This window comes from Micropterus dolomieu, linkage group LG23 (genome assembly GCF_021292245.1).
Source record: "Micropterus dolomieu isolate WLL.071019.BEF.003 ecotype Adirondacks linkage group LG23, ASM2129224v1, whole genome shotgun sequence".
In the NCBI taxonomy this organism is placed as follows: Eukaryota; Metazoa; Chordata; class Actinopteri; order Centrarchiformes; family Centrarchidae; genus Micropterus; species Micropterus dolomieu.
The window spans coordinates 17,511,730-17,537,247 of NC_060172.1; the positions used below are offsets into that span (position 1 = coordinate 17,511,730).

Here is a 25,518-nt window from a genome sequence, read left to right on the forward strand (position 1 = left end):
AGAAGTGTTATGGGCTGTGTTTGCTGGGATTTTTATTATGGTAACAACAATAAAAGTAATAAAACAACATAAACTATCCCTGTAAACTGTGAGGTCATAGGATTTCATATAGGAATACTGTGATTACTACAATAGAGCCACATTTTCAGCCATTATGAGACAGTAGGAGTCACACTGAAGCATCACACAATGAAACATCTTGTGTTGATGTTATCATGGGGTTTCCTCCGATGTGTCTACATTTCATTGGACAGCAGGTAATCAGGGAGAGTTTGCACATCACACTCTTGAGCCCCCCCAGTATGCAGCGAGGTGATGAACCAGCTGATGCTTTGCCTCGACTTGAGATAACGGGGGGCAGCCTTCTGCTTTAAGATGCCCTCCCCCGGACCCGAGAAGTGGCCCAATCGCCCTCCTTTCCCAGTCACCTGATTCATGTACTGCCATTTTACACACACAAGTTTGACTGACAAAAATTGGCCTATCGGCAACCTCAACGCAGAAATACACCCTTTTTGTAAGGAGATTAAAAAAAATCTCGGGGGGTGGGGGGAGGATAAAAAAAATAAATAAATAAATCCCCAGCTAAGGTTAGATGCAGCCAGCGCGGGGTGCTGTGTGGATCAGAGAGGTGTTTGCTGTCGGATCTCTGCGCACATTCCGAGGAGAAACCGGGCGAAGAAGACGGGAAAAAAGGGAAAGGACAATGCTGGGTCGTCTCTGAAAAATTAGTCTTCAGTCGTAGGGGATGCCGCATAGATCTGATAATAATCACCGGTAGTCCTTCGATTATTGCCATCGTTATTTCGGATTCAGCCGGTATCTCAGCCTTGGCAGCGGCTATTTCAGGGATACAGCTTAGGCTACTGTACATTGTCTTATATTCGCCTATTATCCCAAGCTGCTTTTGATGCTCTGAATAGATGCCTACATTGATTTTCAGCATATTTACATAGGCTAATATCTTACTTTCTGCAGCTGGCTCATCTTGATGCCGTCGACTGAATACAGAGAGCTTCCCTGGATGTGACCGTCTTATGTTTTATTTGGCCGCCGCATGAATTCTCCCACCGGATCCTCGCCGGTGTACGCTGCTGTCCTCCTCCTCCTCCTCCTCCACCTCCACTTGCTCAGACGGCCGATTCTCGCAGAGGGCACTACCCTCCTCCCTGCCGCTAAAGACATTTTGAACGTCCTCCCCGGATCCCCCCACCCGGACTCGACCATCACTCCGCCTGCTTCCTCGTCCACCACCACCACCACCACCTCCTCCTCCTCCTCAGTAACATGTCGGGACAGTCTTTGACGGACCGGATCGCCGCCGCGCAGCACAGCATGACCGGGTCTGCCATCAGCAAAGCCGTCTGCAAGGCCACGACGCATGAAGTCAGCGGACCCAAGAAGAAACACCTTGACTGTAGGTTAAGCATACCATCACGGCTTACTGTATAGATAGCCTGCATGCATCAAGCTACCAGCATCTTTCCTCACAAAGGATAGCTTGTACAAACACCCCCCTCTCTCTTTCTCTCTCTCTCTCTTTCATCCGGCCCGGTTATGTTTGCAGCCTCTTTAATTAGGCACCGTTATACATTCCCTTAGATTAAAATGTGATTTTACGCAGCAAAGCATACCCTGCAGTGTCTCTCGCCATTAATGCACGCAGTCAATTTTGATGGCCTATAAGGCGAGGGGCAATCAGCCAGGGGCTATATGTGCTTGTCATTCAGGGGAAATAGGCCACTCTGCTATAGGCTAATCATATTGCAACCAGCCGCTTTACAGTGTAGGCCTATCCATTATTAACGCCACTATCAAGCGGCGGCGCTTTATCCTCTGGAGACACTTCAGGACAGAGTGTGCTTTATTCCTGCAGCATCACCAACATTCTCTCTCCATTTCTACAATTTCACATTCAAGTTCACTGTCATGTCCTCTGGTGCATTATTATCGCTAATGAGTGTGTCACTGCTGTCCTGATGTGCTAGAAGAGAGAGAGAGAGAGAGAATGAGTGTGTACTGTACTGGAGGGTGTTAAAATGAGGTGTCAGTACAGATTCTTGATCACCACATTCGACTAACTACCTATGCATGTGCAAACTGCAGCAAATTATGTACACAGGGCGGAAGAGGATTCCTCACATGTACATTTTTAGAAGTGATTATTAGGTTAGGTGGCTTTTCTGCCTCACCATACTTGACATGATCGATGGAGAGCAGGAGTAATCAATGGCGCTGCCAGTTAGACACACAGGCAAGTCAGTCAAACAGCTAGAAGAGACAGACAGACACAGACGGGTGCGGGCTGTGTGTGTGATGGGGTGGGGTGGGGTGGGGGTATGGGGGGTAGCAAGATGGCTAATCAAGAGGAAATGTGGATAAATCAGTCTGAGAGAAACAACAAGGCGGGTAGCCAAACAGCCGGAGAGTCAGTCATCCAGCTACACAGCCAGCCAGTGAGCCTGCAAGTTTGGCAGTGGATTAGTCGGTCATGTCCACAGCAGAGGTGACACTGGGAATTCTGGGCCCCCTCACAAGATGTGCCACTGGCGCCTTAACACAACACATCTAAATTAGGGCTGTATCACTTTGCTCAACTAAAAAGGCCACTAAATCAGAAAAACACCCAGTGGAGGTGTCTGAAAAGGTTCCGAAACAAGTTTCTAAATGCACTTAGGCCCCTTTTGTGACTCTTCAATTGCAACATTGGGTATTTACTGCTGCTCTGATTTCCTTATCTTGATGGTGACCGCCAGTAAAAGCTAATTATTTAGGTTTTTAATGGTATTACTGCTTCAGTCATTTGTGAGGGTGATGTTTTACATTTTGGCTTCTACAGATAGAAACGAGAGGATTTCTACAGTGCGTTGGCTGACAAACACTGGCTGTGGTTACATTTTTAATTTCTACAGAAAATCAAGAATATTGATGAGTCTAAATAAAGTAATGTAATAATTGTGAATGAAAATGATCAGTTAAAGGGCATCGAGTGATTGGCACCGTCATTGGTTTATTATTGTGCTTACTACCGAAGCCACAGTTTTTATAGGGACATGGTTCCCCTGCAGTTATTAAATGGTAGAAGGTCGTCCACCTTCGGCACTTGCCACGAGTTGGAGTCTCTCAGAAACTATTAAATGTCACGTAACTCAAGGGTGAGAGAACATTCTCTAAAAATAGAACCGGAGCATTTACATGACAAATTTTCATCTGTCAAATGGATTATAAAAAGGTTTATACCACCGCTCTCAAGGACAATGGAGTTTCTCTCCGAATGGGTCCGTTTATTCTGATCGTGGTAGTTGCACAAGACGATTTTGCCCTGATCCGGCTCTTATTCTGATCATTAGCGGAATAAAAAGCTCTGTGCCCAAGCAGAAACTGTAGGCCTGGCTCAATTCACCCCCCCTGGACGCTTGAATTGAATTTTTAGCTGAATGAATGTTTTGTACTTGAGCCATTCAGATGCAGCTGTTCTATGGACACAGCTAGCTTTCACAATAAAACACTTTCTATTTCCTCTGAGAGGGGCCCCTCTACTCCATCCAGGACATGATATAACATACGACTCTCCGTTTATTGACTGCAGAGGCTGCACTGAACTCTACTGAGTCGGCTGTACGACACTGTGGGTCGATCTTAGGTCTGACAGTTGTGGTGTGTGTGACCCACTCTCTCAATGTTCAACTCACCCTGACCACAGTTGGATCTGAGAGTCTCTTCTTACTCAACTTGTCTGGTTAAACAGGGTCATAAAAAGTGGCAGATACTTGGTCTGTATTTTGAGGTGATGAAGGGTGCATAAAATCCCTCAGCAGAAATTACAATAGAAAATGGAACAAAATCAACGTGGGAGGCAGAATAGGTCCTAAAGGTACAAAATATAATGAAACAGAGGTGACTGGCAAAGCAGCCCATCAGTGGGATTTAAAGTTATATCCACTGGAGCTAATCCATGCTAAGTTTTCAAACCTGAGAGGTTTGATAATTACAGACAACATTTCAGTTACCTTTAAAATATACTCCACGTGTTATTGATCCATCCTTGCTAGGCACAGTAGAAAGATAAGATGAATTGCTGATGAACACACGATAAATCAAATGCAGTGCTGGTCATTGAAGCTATATAGTTAGCAAACCCAAGTCTCATTGGCATTTTCTTTTTCATATGGTGTCATGACCTTGACAGACTGGTTGTTGATGTATACGGCCAATGTTGATTATTTACTACCCCATAGCAAATGATGAGCATGACAGACAGTGTAATGGGATTTCACTTTCACTAGGCAATATTCTGCGTGGCAGGGATCATTGAGAGTGGCAAAAGATACCAGATTCATCACAAGTAGAATAGCAATCAGGCCAAAAATGACCTTCTGTCCTGAAAGCACAGTTATTTGTTAGCATATGATTAATTTAGCTGTCTTGGCTGCAATAGTGAACTTTATGTTTGCAAAAAGCAACAAAAGGTGTTGAGAATAACCATGGGGAGAATTTGAAAGGATGATAGAAGAACACAAATACAATAAAGCCGCACCAATAGATGCCGTGGTTTTATTTAAGTACACAGACACACCTATGTGTCAGTATAATGATCCTAATTTCAATGCAGTTTCAGATTACAAATGTACAAAGACTGAAATTACTCACTGTATTTAAAGCAGAGGTCTTAAAACATCTTCAACAAAGTTTTTATTACATTTTACAGTAAAATGTCTTTATGAGAAGTCCCTTCAGTCACACATACTTCAAGATACTGGGTTTATATTTTAAACTGTGTTATTGATTTACATTATTTCCTACATGGACTGCAGTTTATCAATAATCCCAGTTGGCAATCACACAGTCGATACTTCATCCCATCCCTCTGGCTATCTACACTGTCACATGTCGATGATTTAATCCTAGCTGATGTATTATTACTGGAAGGACTACACAGAGGTGCACCCAGCATGAAAGTATTTGACTGAATAAGCTCTATTATTTAGGTGTAGTTGTATTCAAGGAGAAGCACAATTGCTTTTTTATTATTCTGCAAAACAAAATTATATCTTTAAACAAGCTATGGTTGTGGCTCTGTTCTGTCATCGTCTGGCGTTAAAGACAGATACAAACTATAACTGCAAACTACAACGCAATACTAACCTTCACCAAGACAACACAAGTGCTGAGGTGCTAACTTGTTGCAGCAGCTAGAAAGTGTGTTGCATGTCCACTTTGTCTTTGTGTGTTCACTTTTGATAGGCAACCTTCGTATGTTGGAATCAATATGGACTATTAAGCCAAAAGGAAATTCACAAACCAGTAACAATGTGTAAAGCAGAACTCTGCCATTACCATATATGTTTTGATATGCCCTGAGATTTAATTAGGAAAAGGGAATTTGAAAAATAAAAATTATTTTGAATAAATATAGAAATATATAAAGAGTGCTAAATCCAGGGTTGTACTGTGGTTGCACTTAGGTAGTACAGTCAGGTCTAAATATGCTTCAAAAATTCAAAATGTGTTTTTTTGGGAATCGTTTGATGTGTTTGTACATTGCTTTCTACAGGTTTCGCTCTCCACTTGGAGATATCGGGAGCACACAGGCCTTTAGATTTGGCCCTAATGCAGGGGACCAAATGTCATGATGTTAATGCAACAGATTGAGAGCCTGCCTGTCTGACTGCGGTGATAATTCAAGGCAGGCAAGTCGGACAAGTCGATGAAGACTATAATCAATATTGTTACAGTTATTATAGGCTGTGTTGTTGCCGCTGAGATTTTCACACTCAAAAATAGCATAAAATAAAGTCAAGCTGAACAGGATTGATGCATTAGCTGCGGTGAAATGCGGGTGCTCCGGGTTCCTTTGACATGCATTAAACATTTTACCGTGGTATCAACTGGGGCTCGTCGGTATCCAGCGTTTCAGCAGGCGCAGAAAACATCACAGAGGTTTCAAATAAACCCTGATAACCTCTGATCCCGTGGAAGAAACAGACCAAGCGTTTGCCTCAGAAACCAAACTGATTGAAGTTTTCTCACAGTAACTCACACAAATTCTCTCTCCGCCTGTCTTTGAATACAAGTTCACTTCTTCTCACACCCCAGTGGTTTCACTTACTGCATCAGGGCCGTATTTAATTTAGTTACTTTACTTGTTGTGTTCTGCTGTCAACTTCAAGTAAGGTTGCTTCTCATCTTGATTTTTAAATTTTGACATGAGAGATTTTATATGATTCAATTTACTTTCATCTCATCTGGTCTTATTTGTTAGACCTGTATTATCTTAAATAATCTGCACAATCTCTCTCTCTTTTTTTACAATACTACTGAGAACTTTGTGTTTTCTCACCTAAACAGGGATTTTCAGAGCAAATTAGTGAGATGATTGTAATTATTCAGAAAAAGATCTTAAACCTGCTGATAAATGTCACTGAATATATTTCATGGAGCAGCTGTATAGTAAGTGCACTCTACAGTCCATTTTTATGAAGGGTTTTGCTGTAAAATGCACAAGGTCAAGTTTAGAGAAAAAAATAAGCTAAGTTCTTTAACTAGGAGTCAGTAAATATTTGAGATTAAACATACTTCACATTTTGATCTTAAACCACAGAAATCCTTGAATAATTTAGGTCAACGTTCTACCAATGTGTCCTACTTGGATGTACAGTGTTCAGGGCTGAATTTTGAATCACCTGTTATCTGTATTTAATTAATTTGGGGACATATTGTTGTGAATATAAAACAAATCTTTTCATCTGTCTGACCTTTGAATCCGACACACAGCAGAACAGAATTTTCCTTTTGAAATGTGTTTAACATCTGCTTTGAACAGACATTTTACACTCTTTATGCTAGTCTCAGAGATTAAACATCGGGTCAACTTAGTTTTAGTTCATCACCACTAACAAAGATGCTCTGGAAGAAAACTCTTGAGTCATTATGTATCTAAATAATGTATCTCCTGAGTTGATTGTGGTGAAATAGAATTGACCTCGTAATCCCACTACTCATCTTCTGAGATGATATTGTATTGGCATTTTGGTGGAACAGGTAGGTAGCACTGTTGAATTACAGCCACAAAATGGAAAAGTGTGTGATACAGTAGCCCTGGTTCTGATTCTTCTGTCTAACAGTCTACTATTAAATAATCCTTTGTTCATTGATTTGTGTGCTGATATTGAGTGAGTCAAAATTAATGCAGGGGTCGATAAGACTACATCATGGTTGTTCATTCATTCCATCGACTCATAATAACTCAACCTGTAAGCTCTCTTTGGTTATAAATGATGATTATGACATGTAGATGATGCTTTTATTCACAGTGGCTTACAGGGAGTGAACAGGCAGGGTTTGGGTTTAAGGACACATGAATGTTAATAATAAAAAACTGCAACTTTACAAATAATCTCTAAGATCTGGCCACATTTCTACAATCTTTGTTCTATTATTTGTATGTATATATATATATATATATATATATATATATGTTTTTTTTGTGTCCTCCAGACCTGATCCACTGCACCAATGAGCTGAACGTCAGCATCCCCCACCTGGCAGACACACTGCTGGAGCGCACAGCCAGCAACAGCTGGATAGTGGTTTTCAAAGCGCTCATCACCACACACCACCTCATGATGTACGGCAACGAGGTGAGCTGACCACACCAAACGTATGGAAGCCCAGAGCGGGCAAAGATCATTATTTATCAAATTAGTAGTTTGTCATCTCGACACAACAAGCATGTTAAATATGATAAATAATTACAATGTTCACTCAGGTCTTTCATTCAAATGAGCTACAGATCGTCATACATTGTTTTGGGGTGCAGTTTTGCTAACTGAAAAATCTGAAAGGCTAAGAAACTACTCTGTTGGAAAGATAAATACTTTTTTCATTCATTCATGAATATTGCTGTCATAATCCTGGGTGTTCTGATTTATTTCAGATACAAAATCATGAAACAAAAACTACCTAACATAGCCTACCACACTCTCTATGTCTGGATTGCTTTGTCCAGTTAGTATGTAGCAATAGTATGCTGTAGAATATCAGGTGGAGCACACTAGATTAGTACTGAAATGATTTGTCAATTTTTAATTAATCAACGGACAGAAAACCAATCAACAATAATTTAGATAATCTATTAATTGTTTGAGTCCTTTATCAGGCAAAAAGAAAAACACTTTTTATGTTATTTTGGAGTTTGGTCTAGAAATCAAGCATACTGAAGAGCACGTTGGGTCCTGGGAACCTGTGATGACATTTGTTAACTGACCAAATGATTCATCTATTAATCGGGGAAACAATTTGCAGTTTATTTGATATTGTTGCGGCCCCACAGATGATGATGATGAGAAGCCAATGAAAGGATGAAACAAAGACATTTCCTCTACAATCTAATGTTATTTGTACCTCTGCCTCCAAACATACGCGTACACACACACACACACACACGCAATCGGCTATAGCTCGAGTTGTTGATCTTATCCAGTGAATGACATTTTGCTTGCCAGGTTGTTACAATTTCTTCCCAACTCTTTCAGCAGGTTTATTTGAAGTTGTATCTTCCAAGTGTCCAACAAGGACTGATGAATATCTCGCTGACCCTCTTGAATAATCAAACAACAGCTTTTTGCAACACGATGTTTTGTAAATTTGTCAAGGATGCCTGGGTTTACCTGAGTAGAAAGAAAGCAGTTTGAGATTTTAAGTCCTCTACTTCCATGGTGGGGTGTATTTCCTGTTAAAACAGAATACTAGAATGGGATCATTGTAAACCAATTGGACATCATTAACAGTAAAGAGAGAAAGCGTTGTAGGGAAAGATTGTGAATGGTTTTATTGCGTAGGATTTTTGAAAACTTGTGTGGGTAGCTGGAGTCAGCACTCGATATTAAAATGGGCCACGACGTGTTGGTTGACCTGCTCGTACTTGGCAACCAAGACCAACACTGAGCCAAAAACAATACAAAAACACATTGTAAGTGATTATTGACAGGTGAGATAGAGAAAAATACACCAGTTTTATAGTTTCAATGAACAATTGTTGTTTTTGCCGCATTATCAGTATTGGTTGTTGTGGAACATGTGATCTGTTATTTTACTGGCTAACTCCACCTACGCTGCCTGTGTCAAACCCTGACTAAGGGCAGTTACAGTTTTCCAGGAAGTCAGAGTTTCCACTTCAAGATTTTAAGTCAACAAACTCGGCCTCTATAAAAATGCTTGTGAAGCTGCAACTCCTGCCTACAAATGAACTATTCTCCTTGCTATTGTGCCTGCGTTGACATGGCTTGATATTGTCAGCATGAGATAAGTCCCTAACTCTTTCCACTGTCGTTTTTCCATCAGAGATTGATGCAGTACCTTGCCTCCAGAAACACGCTCTTCAACCTCAACAACTTTCTCGATAAGGCTGCACTACAAGGTGATTTAATGCCATTTGGCTGTTTGTATACTCAGCAGTGCTGTACGTCTAACAAAATGACTTTATGTCGGCCTTTCCCTGGCTCTGTAGGGGTATCAATAAGCCAGTTTCAAAGGAAAACTACAGTACAGGACAGAAAAGCTACAGACAATGTTCTTTTTGTTTGATACGAGAAGCTGCTGAATGTTACTGAAAATGAAAACAAATGCTCAGTGACTTTGTAATTAAATGTATCTGAAAGTAAGAACCCTAACCCTCATAGAGAAGTTGGTCCATTTCATATGAAAAGGATTATGGTTTCTTGATCTAGTTTGAAAATAGACCATGGTAATCAGTCTGTAACTGCAGTGCCCCCTCTTTGCCTCCCCAGGGTATAACATGTCAACTTTCATCAGACGCTACAGCCGCTACCTGAATGAAAAAGCCATGTCTTACAGACTAGCAGCAGTGGACTTTACCAAGATGAAGAGAGGGTAACAAACTCAACACACACTACTGACATACACTAGTAGTACTGTATAGCCTATATATCATGGAGTTATATAAATGTTGGGGCATTATGGGCATTCTTAACCAAAAAGGATGTGAATATTATTTTATGTTCTACTTCAATTATGTAGGCCTAGCAAATACTGTTTTTTAAGTGAGCCTAATGGTGTGCTAAAAAAGGCTAAATGGTAAAATGTAGTGTAACAGTAGCACAAGCAGAAAAGAGTCATGAAGTCAGTAAACTGAACCAGTAATGGCCATCTATAAAGTTTGCTAACAATTTAGCTAACATTAGCCACCACAAGCTGCTGGTCATACCAGACCAAATAAGGGTGTATTTGCAAAACCCTTTAAGGTATTGAACTGAGCAAGGGTGCATTTTTTTTGCATATAAATTCAACTTTTCATTTGTAGGAGGAATAATGTTATTTTTTCTTTCAAATGCCATTCCCTTTAAAATGTGTTTCTTGTCGCTAATCCACACTAAGAGCCTTTCTGCTATTATTTGTTCACCCTTTTGGTTCTAAAAGGAGCTCATTACAAACATTCAGATGTGATAAGTCCAGTGTGTGTGTTGCATGCGTGTTTGTGTGCATGTATTCATCTTTGTTACCAGGGCTGACGGCGTGATGCGCACCATGAACACAGAGAAGCTGATTAAGACTCTGCCCACCATTCAGAACCAGCTGGATGCACTGCTAGATTTCCAGGTAAAAGTCTAAGTTAAAACACACAAGATGGGTATTAAAATAAAGTGTAGCAGTCACTGCATTATCTTGATCCAATCTTTTTTTCCTCCAGCCTAACTCCAACGAGCTGACCAATGGGGTGATCAACACAGCTTTCATGTTGCTGTTTAAAGACTCCATACGGCTGTTTGCTGCTTACAACGAAGGGGTCATAAACATGCTGGGTAAACCACCATGCATACAATACAACAGATCCAGAGTTAATCTCTGTTGAGTCCATTTAGTATTTATGCATTAACTTGCCTCTGATGTTGAGATCAGAAGACTGTGACGCCACTCAATCCTTCTTTAAGGGGAAATCAATTTTTCCTCCGACTGTCTCTCAAAGTCCAATTAAAGACTCTAAAGATCACCTTCTTTTCTTCCATTAATTATTAAGCCAGTGAGGAGTCAGGGGCTGAGAACACACCATCGGACTCTTTAGTGAAGAGTTCATTAAATCATTCATTACTTAATTGACCTGATCTGAGGTGCTTCAGCTGTAGTTATATAGTAAGTGGGACTCCACATGGAGCATCCCAGCCTGCATGGACACCAGATGTGCCAGTTTATCAGGACAAAACTGTTCCAGATTAATTTTCTTAAGCAGTTCTTTTGATTGTATACACCTTATGTACATTATCGTCTAGCAGCTCATTGGGCTAAAATAAATCCTAATTAAGTATTTCCATGTACTTGAACTAAATAAATAGTGATCATGTGTTGTTTCTGGACTTCTGATGCACAGAGAAATACTTTGACATGAAGAAGAACCAGTGCAAAGAAGCTTTGGAGATCTACAAGACATTCCTCAACAGGATGACCAAACTGTCCGAGTTTCTCAGAGTGGCAGAGGTAACGTCTCTTTGTCGTGTTAATCCTCGACAGAGGAAACAGAGAGGGTGAGAATATCGGTCTGGAGCGAATCTCGACGGTCTCCTCTCCTCTCCTATAAACATATCTCCATGCTCTTTTATCATTTTCTTCTGTTTGTCAGAAGAATTTAACCTGCAGAGAAATCCACTTTAACCTGTTGAGATTTGCTCCAGACATCTGTTACTCTTGGGATCCTGATTTACGGTCCAAACCCAAAACTGACCGTAGATCAGTGTCCAGGGGTTTCTTCTCTTTAATCCTCCAAGGCTTTTTTTTGCCTCTAGATTTTCTCCTGTTTCTGTCCTTCTCTTGCCCTGACCTGGGGAGGGGGTAACTCCAAGACAGTGATAAATGGCAAAGTCTTAGCCTATCAGAGAGTCACTCATGTAGAGCTTCCAGTTGAGGGAACCCTTCGCGTGCTGCCTGTTCACATGCCTGCACTGCATGCCCAAGCAAGCTCTTTTTCTATCACTATCTCTGTCTCCTCTTCCTCTTATTTTATTTCCTCCATTTTCTTTAAAAAAAAGTAGTTTTCTTTATAATGGCTGTTGTCCAATTAACAGTTGCAGTCCATGCTAGGCTTCACAGTGAATATAAACAGCTGTATCCTCTGTAGACTGCTTAGCATTATCCCGTGCGCCATCTTCAAAGGCTTTCTCTCTGCTTGGTTTCGTTCCCATTTGGAAGAAGGTTTGGTGCAGCCGCTCGATCCAAAGAAACAAAAAACAAAAAAACAAACAGACTAACGTTGACTTTAAGGACCCATTCATTTTACCTGTCTAACAAAATGTGTGTTTGTCTGTTTGTGTGTCATCTGTGTCCCTCCCTTGTCTTTCTGTTCAAAGTCAACATTAGTTGAGTGTCTTCCTTTTGGATGTTTCTTACCTCGCAGTCACGTGACCTGTTGTCTGCCCTCTCCGCCCTGCCTGTTCAATCAGTCGGTGTGCTCAGCATTCATTTCAAACCAGTCTCCAGATCTCAGTGTGTGTGTGTGTGTGTGTGTACTTATAAGTGTGCGTGTACATGTACTGTGTATATAGGTGTTTGTATGCGTGTGCATGCGCCCTCCTTCCCTCTTCCTCTGTTGTCTTTTATTTGTTTTCCTTTCCAGCCACTGCATGAAGTAATGAATGCTTGGGTTTGATTCTTCTTTCTCCCTCCTCCTCCTCCTCCTCCTCCTCCTCCTCTTCCTCCTTCACACGCCTCTTCCCTTTTTTTTACTCTGTTGGGTTTTATGGTTTATTCCTTGTTTTATTATTACATTTGGTTTATTTTTTATTTTGCCTCCCTCCTCCCTCCCCCACCCCTCCCTCCTTTTTTGTGACACAGCGAGTTGGGATAGATCAGGGCGACAGCCCCGATCTCACACAGGTCAGTCTACATCTCATCTCAATCAGTCACTCAACCAGTCAACCAGTATTTAAATCCGTCAAGTCAATCCCATAATGCTTCATTCTAAACGCTCCCGTTCCCTACTCACCCTACAGACCTGCCCACACTGCAGCTGCCCCGTCCTCTTCCTCTCTTCTTCACTCTCCTAAACTCCTTCGCCCTTTTCTCCTTTTCTCTCTGAACTGAGTTTAGAATAGAGAGGAAACAATAAATGAAGACCTGCAAATAGACTTTTTTATTCACAATTTCTAAGCATTAGAGCAGGAATTTCATTGTATTCTTATCTGAATCATTGCAGAACAAATTTGACATAGAGGTAAGATTTGAAAGCGGCATTTATGCAGCTGAATAACAAAAGTTTTTAGCCTCTTTTTTGCATATTTCTATTTTAGATGTCCATGACCGGGGCTTAGTATCTGTCTGCATTTTTTCCAGCAGTCTTTCTGGCATTTTCACAGTGTAAATATCAAGGCTCGTCTCTTCATTCAAAGGCTTATCATACAAATAAGTCAGCACAGCTTTATGAAATAGGTTATTGCCCATATAAGCAGTGTTCAAATCATTTTCCCGAAAAGATTATGTCCCTTTGCATTAGCTGTGGGGAGAGCAGCGAATGGTGTTTTATTAAATAGGTTTCTGCAAATATGACTTGGATAGGAGTACATAATGCCATCATAAGTACTGCATATCATGCTAAAAGCACCAAATACAACCTATCCTTTTCAGTGGACACATGATTGGATGTTTACAATGTGACAAATCAGGTAACAAACTGAAAAGGGCTAACTTATTTCAATTAATGTTTGTAGTGCTTATGAAGACCTTATATGCCCTTATTCAACAACATAGTGACCCATGCCTATACTGAGCTCTAGATATGTGTCTGTTTTACTTTTAAACCTTTAGCATATTCTAGATTTCTCTGAAGAAGGATATCCAGAATTCGCATTTTACTCTCTTTCCCCCTTAAAATAAGTATATGAGAAATCTTTTCTTTGCTTGTTGTGTTTGCATTGTGTTCTCTGGTGCTGAAATGTAAGGTTCTAGATGAAAACCGTGGTATCACATGCGGTCAAAATGAGACCATTCATCCCTTTTGTTTTCCAATGAAGAGTGCCGGCCAGCTGCTCAATGTGCATACCAGGTTTTTCATCTGACGTTTACATTTCACGGAGTTAACTTCCTTGGCTTCCAGTGGGATAAAGTTTTGGTACTTAGTTGCTGCCTAATTTCCAAGCTAATTCAAATGAATAATATATTAATTTGACTTTTAACCTGACGTGGAATCCACGAGTTAACTCTTAATTTTTAGACTGTGATTTTCTTTACGTGTATGCGTGTGTAAGTATGGGTGTTTATGAGAGCGTTTGTGCACTGCTGGCCTCTGCATGGGCTCCTTAGATGGGTCAGAGATGTGTTTGTTGTGTTTCTACTCTGGAGCCCTGCAGCGACGATGCTCTGCTCTGTCCTGACCTGTCAGTCCCGCTGTGGACTCGCTTGCATGATCCAAGGCTGATGTGTGCATGCTGGTAAACCAAACCTGATGAAACCAAATGCAAAAAAAAAAGAAAAAAAAGAACAAGGAGCTGTCGTAGAGTAGATGATGAACCTGAGGATGATGTCTTGATTTTGCTGCTGCTTTGTGTGTGTGCGAATGTGAGCGAGTGAGAGAAAATGAAGAGGTGAGGAGATGGGAGTGAGAGAAAGCAGTGTGTCCCATTTTGTCCAATTGGCTGTAGTTTTAATGTTACCCCATCAACCCCCTACCCCCACCCCGATTTACCCTCCCTCCCCCAGGCACCCAGCTCTCTCCTGGAGGCTCTGGAGCAGCATCTAGCCTCTCTGGAGGGCAGGAAGCTCAAGGACCTCTCCACCGCCAGCAGGTACGATCAGATCTACAAGGTCAAGAAGTTACATAGATCTGATCTGATGAACAGCCACTTTATACTTCTGCTACTACTACTACTGTTGTTCCTACTGCAGTTATTAATACTACTAGATACTGTTACTACTGCTGATGCATGTACTACTGCCACAACTACTCCAGTTACACTACTAGTGAACTACTACTTTTAATACAAAACAAACAAGTCTAAGAGTATTTATTTCTTGCTAAAATAAAGTTTAGGTTGCAAAACACTATAAAGTGCAACTCAATGAAAAGAGCAAAGACAAACAAAACAAAGCAATACTGCAAATGTCTAAATTCCGCAGGCTTTGGAAAAACTATGTTTGTGTGTGTGTGTGTGTGTGTCTCCCCCTTAGATCCAGCACCTTGTCCAGTGCAGTGTCCTCTCTCTCCAGCACTGGGATCTCTCTCAGCCGTATGGACGACAAAACAGAAGACAACAGACTGCAGCAACACAAGGCGAGACTCAGCTTACATGCGCATATAGATAGATTTAGCAGCTAATGCTACGCACCAACAATACTCTGCTGAATGAAACAACAATATGATCACTGCCAGTGTACATACCCATTTACAAAATAACTTTAAGCGCGCTGAAATCACTTTAGCGTGTGTGAACTGTGCACAAAACCGAACGCCAAGATCTTTTGTCCCCGCTGTTGAATGGACAAGTGCATTAATCCTGCAGTACAGTGAAATACACTGTCTGTCTCGGGCTGCTGGCCCGTAGCGTACAGAGCTGCACAGAGAATGAAAATGAAGTTACAATCTCAGGAGCCTCTGCAGTGGATTTTTCATTCAAACAAAGAAGCATCAAGGACAATCCAATTTTTTTAAGCACAGGGAAAACAAATATTTATGTTAGATCTTTTTTTTTGTTGTTTTTCCTTAGGAGGTTAACACTATTCATGTGTGCTGCAGGGCTATTTACAAACCATAGAAATCTCATATTATACTGTTGATGCTTCCTGTGCAGGAGGACGGTCATAAGGTGATCGACATTCAGACACCCAATGTCTCACCCAGCACCCAGTCAGTGGGCAGTGCCAACAGCAGCGGAGGTGCCACAGATCTCTTCTCCAACTCACCCATCGTACCCGTTAACAACCAGTGAGTCTTACATTGAGTTTGTCCAGCTTGAACTGTAATGTTACAGTTTTAAGTGTTTGCTGTTTCGTCTACAAACTACTAGCTACTGGCTTCTTGTTTCATTTCATCCCTTCACCCCAGTTCTTCAACAAGAGGCCTTTTGCCTGCCTGGCTGTCAGTGTGCATTTGATTTATGATTTTTTTTTGGTTACATAAAAATAAAATGAGAAAGAAAATCTCCTCTCCATTTTCCTTCCTGCAGTGTGCCAAACCTGACCAGTGAGCTGTTCACCCTGCAGCCTAACTTCACCCCCATCCAGACCACACACACTGTGCCCAACAATAACAATGCCTGGGGAGGTAGGCCTGCATACACAACCAAACACACACACACACACACACACACACATAATCATATAAACATACAACAAAGCATGCAAATAAATGCCCACTCACTCACTTACACACAAACACACACACACACACACACACACACTGCTCAGAGCTGAATACACTGACTGTGATGCCCAGTTGTTTCATGCTCTTAACTCATTTCCCGTCTTTTCTCCTTTCATGTTACCATGGTAACCTTTCGATGTCAGGTGACCTGCTAAAGCCAGCCCCACCCACTCACATTCACAGCCCCGGAGCCCCTTTGCACTCTGGGAAAATGCTGCCCAATGATTTGGACTCTTCATTAGCCAACCTCGTTGGTAGTGAGTATATACAGTATCCCTCTCCAAATATTCAGTCATCGCCTCTCTATGTTTACTGTTATTCTTGTCTCGCCATGTTGTTTCCTTTCAGCTGATGTTACGTTTCTTTTTCCCCCTCTCAGATCTGCAGTTTGGGGGGAACCCTGCTAAAAAGTGAGTGGGTTTTCCTGACATCTCAAACTTAGCCCCAAGCAAAAATGACTCAGCTGTCTCTAGTTTTATCACTGTTCACACTCTCTTATGATTCATTATTTTACCAGGCCGGAGCTCCAGTGGAGTCAGCTGGTAGAGAAGAAGCCAACAGGAGGAAGTAGCTGGCAGTCAAAGACCATGTGCACCAGCACCAACTGGACTCACACCACCCATCCCATGGCACCTGCACCCATGCCCGTCCCTCAGATGGTAAATGCTACATTCAAGTTGTTGTCAAGTTCTGGACAGATTCATCTCAGTGCAGGGTACTGTAAAGCCCCCACACACCCACTCACAAAGGTGTTTTCACTTATGTTGCCTGATTGGACCTCTACTCAAGACAGAGTGGACATATACAGACTCTGCTTGATTAACAGCTCACTCTTTTTCCTGTTATAAGCCGGGCAATTTACACTATTATCATTGAGTGTGCTCCAACGCAGATCTGACCAAGACAGTGCCATAGTGTCTGTTGGGTGTGACTTTCATTCCACTTCAAGTCGACACATAAAACCGCGGATGCCACTTATGCGGACTTGAATCGTAAGCTCTGTGCAGCAAGGAAAATACCAAGTATACAAACAGCAGTGTAAAACAACAACAGAGTCTGTTTCTTGTTTTGGTGGGATCCAGATGGAAAAGGCACTCCAGTGTCTCTGCCAACATTTTAAAGCTGTGAAAGATTAAATTAAAGTTTACCACAGTGTACACATCTCCACTTCTGTTTGATCATTAGCTGATGGCAATTCAACACCATATATGCTGCCTCATATGCCACCTGCACTCCATTTAGGTTAGCCTACCCTTGACACTGTGTAATGAGTAGCATATTGATGGCTATATGTATAATTAGCCAGAATTATTGAAAACGTGTGTGTGTTGGCTTTACAGATGTTTTTAGTGCACTCGTTACCTTTTTATTGTTGCCACCTAGGACTGCAAATAACGATTATTTTTAAACTGTAAACGGATTAGTCTACAAAATATCACATTGAAAATGTCCAGCCTGTTTCCCAATGTTTCAAATTGCCTACATTTGGCATTTTTTGCTTGAACTAAGGACTTACATAGTTGAATCAGAATCGTCAAGTCCTGCCTATAGTCGACTGATAGTCGAATCATGTGTGTTTTTGTCATAGACTGTGCACTAGGATTGCAAGCCGGGGAGGTGGGGGGTGGTAACACATGGTGGCTCGGCTTTCATCTTGAGAAACTGCAGAGCTGCAGTCGGTCTTCTGCAGAGTTTTGCGTGCATGCCCTGCTGCCAACAATTGCATGCACGTCGCGGTTTCATTTCAAGTAGCCGGCTATTTAAAAACAATATAATATTCTTTGTGTGGTTCATCAGCGGTGATAAATTATCCAACAGTCCCGCGAGGTGTGGACAACTCCGCACAACACCAGTGAAGCTGGGGCTCCGTCTCTTCGTTACAATTTTGGATTTATTCACGCACTTTAAAAACATTTATTTTTACATGTTTATTTACAGCATTAAACGTTGAAATGTATATTGTAATAGGCTGTATATTAACTTACTTGGAGAAAACTTGTAGTTCTATGTACAATCAGACGTTGAGCACCCCCATTTTGCCAAAGTGGCATGATCATTGTTTTGCTGCGACTGTGAGATTGACAGTTGAATCAGGCTCCGCCCATCGAAGCATAAAATCTTCGATTATTCAGGGTCAGCCCTACTATGTAGTGAATTTCATTACATGATAATGTAAACTACAAAAATCATCTGAAATAAAAATGAGAACAGACCATTAGCGTAGCGAGTTCTCTGACATTAAAGTCTCTATATTATACAGGATCAAGTCTGTCAATGTGTCCTTATTGTCAGGGAAGCACTCCTGTATTACTCCAGCAGAAACCCTTGGAAGACGTATTGTATTGTGTATGCCATCCATCATTTTGTCAAGTCAGTTTCTCCTAATGATATGACATCTCATTCTGGACTAAAGCTCGTCTAATACACCTGGCCAAATGTAACCTTTTTTTTTTCCCCCTGCTACATTCAGGGCTTTTGAAGGAGCTCCCAAATGTGCCTCCATCCTTTGTGCTCCGCTCTTAATTATCTACACGTCTCTTCCATTCAATCTGGTTTCATCTTTTAATTTTTGACTGATTGACCTCGCAACTCAGACCGCTCATTTATTCAGCAAATGGCTCGGGAAGCCGGAGGCACGACTTGAATAGAAAGTAGAAGTGATTGGAACATGGGCAAAAGGTTTTTTTTAAAAAAGCAAAATAACTTCTCTGCTCATTTGGAGAAAAGGCACGAGGATGGCTTTTATTGTGGTGACTCTGTTTTTCTGTAACTCTCCACAGAATGGGATGATCTATACTGGCTATGTAAGTACCTTTCTTCTCTTTACCTCCCCTTCACTCCTCTTTCTGCACCTGATTTCATCCTCCAAAAACCTCTGTTTGATTTAAACAAAAATCCATACTTGTGGCACTCTAATTGTCAGGCTGTTGGTATTGTTTGGTGATACATGAATTATCGGAGGAGAGGGGAATTATTTTGCTTATTGTGCTGCCTTGGCATTGTTGTGTCATCCCTTATGGTTATTACAGACTGCCAATCTGCTACCTCAATTCAACATTGGTAAACCTCTTTTTGTTGCTCAGGATTAGGTGTCTTGCTACGTGCAAACAAATGCAAATGTTTACGAGAGTTTGGGGGCACCTTTGATGGGCTAGACATAAAGTTGACAGCATCAGGATCATGTTTAGGTCAAGATTAAGACTGTAGCTCAGCCAGAAAGTGGTCTATTGTGTATGTTTCTTTCTTTCTATACAGGCTCCAGCCCCAGTGGCTTTTCCTATGACGACACCCCAAGTGCCTGTGTATGGAATGGTAAAGAACAGCATCTTCCTGTCATACATTCAGAAGTCTTTCATACATACTCTACTGGAATTCATCAACTCTAAATCTGTTTTTTTTTCTCTCTCTCACTTCCTTCTCCCTGATTTCCACCTGCACTCATCTGTCCCCCTGACCAGCTCCCTCCTCAGATGAGTCATCAGATGGGGGGCGTTCCCATGATGCCCCCACAAACTGTCATGTACAACCAGCCTGTCCTAAGACCCACCAATCCCTTTGGACCCATCCCGGGGACACAGGTATAACACACACAGATATATATTGTAAATTAATGTATATCTCATATAATGTAGGTAAAGGATCAGCCAGTTTGTTAGTTAGCCTATGAAAACAGTTTGTATTATTTCTTTTGTGGCTCTGGAGGGGCTTTGTCAAGTCTGAACCCCCCCCCCCCCAGCTTTATTGGGGCCTTCTCGAGTTACAGCATTTATTAAATTCAATCCCTGAACTCGACCCACTCTAGGGACTAAAAGTCAAGATATCTTAGTTTCTGCTTTATATATATCTGTCTTTTGTAAGTCCCCAGTTCCCCCAAAAGTTTAGGGAAATAAGTTAATTGTTGTATCTTATGTGACTCTCTGCAAGAAAGCAAATATGCACATTTCCCAAATTGTCAAGCTTTTTCTTTAATAATCTGCCCTTTTAATGCTGCTGTTAGGTTGCTGTTGGTGGTGTACAATGCAAATCTGGGTCCTACAGACAGTTTTTGAGAACAGCTACAATGCAGTTTAATAATAGATTTTGTTAAGAGTTTGACTAGGCTTTTATTTATGAGCTCTAAGATTACAGAAATTACATTTTTCATTTCATTTCATTTCTATTTTAACCTCACAGTGTTTTAACTTGCACACATAAACATGAGGCAGTTGCCTAGTGAATACTTTGAGCTACCCCCTGAGGAAGCTTTTCTCCCAATAAATGTATGACATCTTTAGAGGCAATAAAGATGGTGTGAGCGGCAAACAATCCAATTTGAATCTTGACTGAATATCGGGCTGCTCTTAATTTTATGCTTTGGAATGTGTAGCTTAAAGGGAAGTAGTAACAATGGAGCTGCAGCCAGTTACCTGGTGGTTCTTGAACACTTGTCCTGTGAAGTGTAGGAAATTAGTAACTGAAGTAGAAGTAGGCAAGGCACATGGAGAAAAACCTGGTAGACCAAATAAGAGTAAATTAAATAATTGCATCACGAAATGACGGCAATGTGTTGGGACATCTTAGGTGGATATAAACTATAAGTCTTTTTGAGTAATTGATGCACTCTTTCATAGCTATTCTTAATGTTTTGGTAATTAGTGTTCAAGCTGTGGACCCTCCAAGAAGCAGGGTGAATTCATGTTGTCAGATCATTTTAAAATTGACCAGCAAATGTGCAATAAAAGTGTTTATCACAGCGAGAAATCATCAGTTGGTACGGCTACGAGACTATCAGGAGAACAAACAAGTATATTTTGACCAATTATTCAAAACATAACAGTAATATAATTGCTTACCGAGCACTCACGTTTACTGCGAAGCTGTTATTCCTGGCACTGCAGCAGGTAATATGCTTGTCAATAGATGCCTGAACACTTGATGAGGTGTTTTGTTGAACTAAATTACTCTCCCCCCCTTCCCGTCCTCTGCAGATGCACTTCATGTAGGGATGATGTGGTAACCATGGCAGCAAAGCAGAGAGAGGGAAGGCGAGAGGAAAGAGATGGAGAGAAAGAAGTCGAAGAAAACAAATCCAGAACCAAATCCAGTGCCGAAGGAAGAAAGAAGAGGACAGAGAGGACGAGGGAGGGGAGAGGAAGACGGAGCGAGGACCAGAGGACGGATAAAAGAAGAAATGCTGATGTCTGTTTTCATGTCGCCTGACCCTCTAATCTCCTCTCCTCTCTCCATGTGGCTACTGATCTCTCTGTCTTTGAATCTATTTTGCCGGGGCACCACAGGCTCCACATCATCCCACTCATCCTCTGTTTGATTTGCCAATTCAAGCTGCGATTACGACCTGTGATGACTGACAGCTCTATGGAAGTGCAGAAGCTCGGTTGCCACTTCCAGACCTCCTCGCCCCCAATAATTTCGTGTATAAAAACATACCCACTTCCCTCTCCATCCCACAACTGAATCAAACTCGGAGGACACACACACGTCTCTTTCAACGATTGGATTGTTTGCTGGCACTTTACTCAGTGTGAACTTTGCCAAGGCTTTATGTTTGTGAGATTTTAGCATCTTGTTCGGAGTGGTTCCCGGTCTGCGTGTCCTCCATCACCTGATGTCAGATGTAATTGGTTTGAATGCGTGTATGTCCCTTTTTCTACATTTCAATGTGCTGCATTAACATTACCGTTTGAGTCTTTTTATGAGCTCTATTTGTTCTTAATTGCCAACTTCACATTAAGAATCCGGCGTGGAACGATAACTTTTGCGGGCGCGCTTGTGTGTGAGTGGATGGACATGGCTGTGTAGGGCATGTAATGTATGCGTTTCTCTCTTGGTACCTGATGTCATTGCTGTGTTGCCAGGTACCAATGTGTTACTGCACTGGAACTAACTGACGAAAGCACTGAGCCAGACCCAGGCATCGCATTTGGATGTAAACAAACCTCTTACACTAACTTTGCTACTTGGGGACGTGCTGTACACACTGTGTATTTTGTTCTTTTTTTGGCTCCTCTACAGCTGTGCAATATCATGCAATCCCGTTATTTTTTTTTACCCCCTCCCATCTGTAAACTGTTTAGAAGCTGTTTCCTGCTGTAGTGTTGTACTTCTTGTGTCTACATCAGGTTTCTGTACAGAATGCAGTTACATTTTTTTCCATTTTATAACCTTTCCTCTCCTAACTCCTGTTCTGTTATACCCGTACTGCTCTAAAAGTAGTGAAAAATGCACTGACAGCCAGATAGAAAAGTGACTGCATATTAGTAAGGAGGTGATTCACAGTCTTGCTAATCAGAAATGGTCTAACTCCCTGTATGATGTCGTGAGCATCCGTCCTGTCCAAAATGAGTCCTTTACACTCCTTAAAAAACTACTGGATAAGCGTAATTACTGCAGCATATGTCTCACCTTTCCTTGGAGGAATTAAAGACATGTGTAACACACAGAGGGATTTGTTAATGTAGTGACAGGACGGCTAAAGGTCATTCACAGGAGTCAAATGAGGACCAGACTAATGTCTGTTGATCACGACCCTAGTAATGCCTGCAGGGACGACATACAGACTAATTCGGACAGCCAGAGATGGGATGCTTTAATGAGACGTTAAATGTTAATATGGCTTTTCTGACAGATCCAAGTTCAAGTTAGACCCACAGACAGACATATATAGCACAAACCTTTGAAGAGGGGACAACGCTCTGCTGCACAAAAACCTAAAATCATTGCTGGGATGTACAGTTGAAAGGGGCAATAATCAATTGGGGATGAAGTTGTTTTCTATTGATTGTCTGTTCTATGTACATGTACTGTATGTTTGTTTGTGTGCACATGCCTTCCCATAGAGATAAACAGGGTCATGTTCCTCGGTTAGAGATGAAAGGTCTCTAGTGAGCTGGTAGCCTATACTAACGTAGCAGTGAGTGTTATTGTGAATGTGTCTCAGTCTCCATCTGTACAACCCGACATCAAATTAAGGTGGCTCTAGGATCGCTCATCCGCTGAAAAACGCAAAAAAGATCAAACCGAAAGCCCCAAGTCATCAGAGCTGGAGTCTCAAAGCAAACCTTTCCAGCCAACTGGAGCTGCACATCCTGCTGGCGGTTCCTAAAAAAAATCGCCAGAGCATCACGACTGTGCGGTGGCGTATCGTATCGTCTCCCTTGAACTGTAACCGCTGGCTACGCAAAAAGCAACCTCCCTGCAGCTACAACTGTACTACCAGCAGAGCGAGAACTCAGTGTTAGAAATCGTCACCAAGCAGGCAGATATTCTCTGAGGTTTCTAAATAAGAGGCCAGCTGACATTTGGATATCTCCTTTGGAAAGTTCTTGTTTCACTCGCCACCATCACTCGTCGTTCCAGTGGTTTGTCTTTCTCCGTCAGCTGAATGCTCTTTTCATTGTGCACTTCACTCCCACAACGCAGCTCGATCCATCCTGGGCCAACCTCTGACTGTTACTGTGTCCTCTGTATATAGGTAATGCCGTTCATGTGTTTTTAGACGTGCTCTCTCTGTAAAGTGATCGAAGCCCCATTGGATGACGTACTGTACGTGGGACAATTTATTGCTGTATCTGTGTTTGAATGGTTGTATTTTGACGGTGTCATCATCCAGGGATGGGTGGGTGGGTTTGATGTTTGTGATGTTTGTGTCCATCTTGAGGAGGAAAGGGGTGGGGTTCTTTTTTTTGGGGGGGGGGGGGGGGGGGGGGGGGGGGGGGGGGTCAAGGGTATCTATCACAACTGGTCTATACCAAGAGTGTCTTCATCGAGGAAGTGGACAGGACAGGGTCTGTCCTCTTCGAAACAGGAACATTTTTTTGCACCAAAGTCATCATCAAAGCGCAGCTTCTTCTTATTCAAGGTCACTACGGATGGATGATATCAGAACTCAAAAGGATTTTTTTGTTCTTTTATTTTTAGAGACAAAGAAACTGTCATTTCTGTGCATGATTAAGTGTCGTCTTTTTATTGGCTTGTGTGCCCGGTAAAAGCATGACCATTGTGTGAACTCTCACTTACCGGTGTGTTTGGAAATGTTAAGGAAATTTCTCCATGAGATTTTTTACTTACCTCTTGACATGAACGTTCATTGACATTCATAATCAAATGTTTTACAATGTAGGGTCTGTAACTGTTTGAAGGCTGCCTCGCATGCAGAAATGCAACTTGCAAGTAAACCCATCGACTTCAAACCCAGTTACCATAACTGCATCTTTGTAAAACACCATGGATGTCAATGCCAGTTATCACCTAGCTAGCTAGACATTGCAGTCTTGTAAAATCGCTCTTTATTAAAGCGTTGCTATTTTCAATACGTGTGTTTGAATGCTCGCTCCTTTTTCATACTATGCCAGCAGCATCATGGGAGGTTGGGAATGAAAGTCAAAGTACTGTAATATGTGTTTGGTCTGGTCCATATTGTGTGGTGTTTTTAACGTGTTTGCCCAGTCTCGTCCTGTATGTTGCCATCAACTGGACTTTTTCTTTCCCAGTCATCCTCTAAAGCACGCACTGGTTTCCTGAAACCAGGCTTAGATTCACCAGAAGCTTCGACTTTACTTTAGGACAATTTTGGCAACCCAGACCACAAAGTGTACAGACCTGGACATCAATGACATTGTTTTTAACCACATTGTTTAGGTGCAGATGGGTCAAATTTGGAACATAATTTAGTATTCCCATGTCTCCCCGTCATATCCCTGTACAATTTATTTTTTGTGGTTTAATTATCAAGAATACACACTCCACCCATTCTTCAGATCCCCTGCTAAATCAATGTAAAGGGGCACAGCATACAATAAGGCAAATTAGAAGTATTCAACCTTCCTAAAAGGCATCCTTGAACTTAGTAGTTTATAAAAAAATACAAAAGAACCCTGCTTCAACAAGTGAGTTGATTAGAGAAAGTAATTTTTTTCTCTCTTAAATCAACTTCATCTTGCCTTTCCATAGCAAGTCCAAAATAAACGACTAAAAAAAGTGTCTACAAACGTAAATTGTCATTGGACACAATACTTCTACCTGCACTTAACTTTACAAAAAAAGGGTACAAAGGAGGTGAACTTATGTCAAGTAGACCTTCACAACAATGGGTTGGTTGTAGTCTTGTTTTTTCCATAATGGAAGGCTTCCAAGACCAGTATCTGCTGACTCAAGTGTCT

At 41.6% G+C, this 25,518-nt stretch overlaps 1 protein-coding gene across 4 annotated transcripts; it reads left to right on the top strand.

Annotated features, from left to right (window-relative positions):
* Positions 1-485: 485 nt before the first annotated feature.
* LOC123963646 (phosphatidylinositol-binding clathrin assembly protein-like) lies at positions 486-23,953 on the top strand. 4 transcript variants are annotated; one of them, XM_046040646.1, is made up of 20 exons: positions 486-517; positions 979-1,417; positions 7,498-7,640; positions 9,343-9,418; positions 9,789-9,891; positions 10,524-10,617; positions 10,709-10,820; positions 11,384-11,490; positions 12,841-12,882; positions 14,701-14,786; positions 15,169-15,271; positions 15,789-15,922; positions 16,164-16,261; positions 16,504-16,617; positions 16,740-16,770; positions 16,878-17,019; positions 19,141-19,164; positions 19,616-19,672; positions 19,819-19,938; positions 21,328-23,953. In XM_046040646.1, the coding sequence occupies exons 2-20, from the start codon at positions 1,288-1,290 to the stop codon at positions 21,340-21,342; spliced, it is 1,731 nt and encodes a 576-aa protein (XP_045896602.1). In that variant the 5' UTR covers positions 486-517; positions 979-1,287; the 3' UTR covers positions 21,343-23,953. The 4 variants fall into 4 exon arrangements, with proteins under 4 accessions (XP_045896602.1, XP_045896600.1, XP_045896603.1 ...); XM_046040644.1 differs by lacking the exon at positions 486-517 and having other exon boundaries at positions 595-1,417; XM_046040647.1 differs by lacking the exons at positions 486-517; positions 19,141-19,164 and having other exon boundaries at positions 595-1,417.
* The last annotated feature ends 1,565 nt before the right edge of the window (positions 23,954-25,518 follow it).

Bases quoted from the DNA above. Each gene is read 5' to 3' on its own strand.
- LOC123963646 (XM_046040646.1), top strand. From the start codon at position 1,288: ATGTCGGGACAGTCTTTGACGGACCGGATCGCCGCCGCGCAGCACAGC. The intron at 9,419-9,788 runs GTGATTTAATGC...TTGCCTCCCCAG, and splicing joins CGATAAGGCTGCACTACAAG to GGTATAACATGTCAACTTTC. The intron at 10,618-10,708 runs GTAAAAGTCTAA...TTTTTCCTCCAG, and splicing joins ATGCACTGCTAGATTTCCAG to CCTAACTCCAACGAGCTGAC.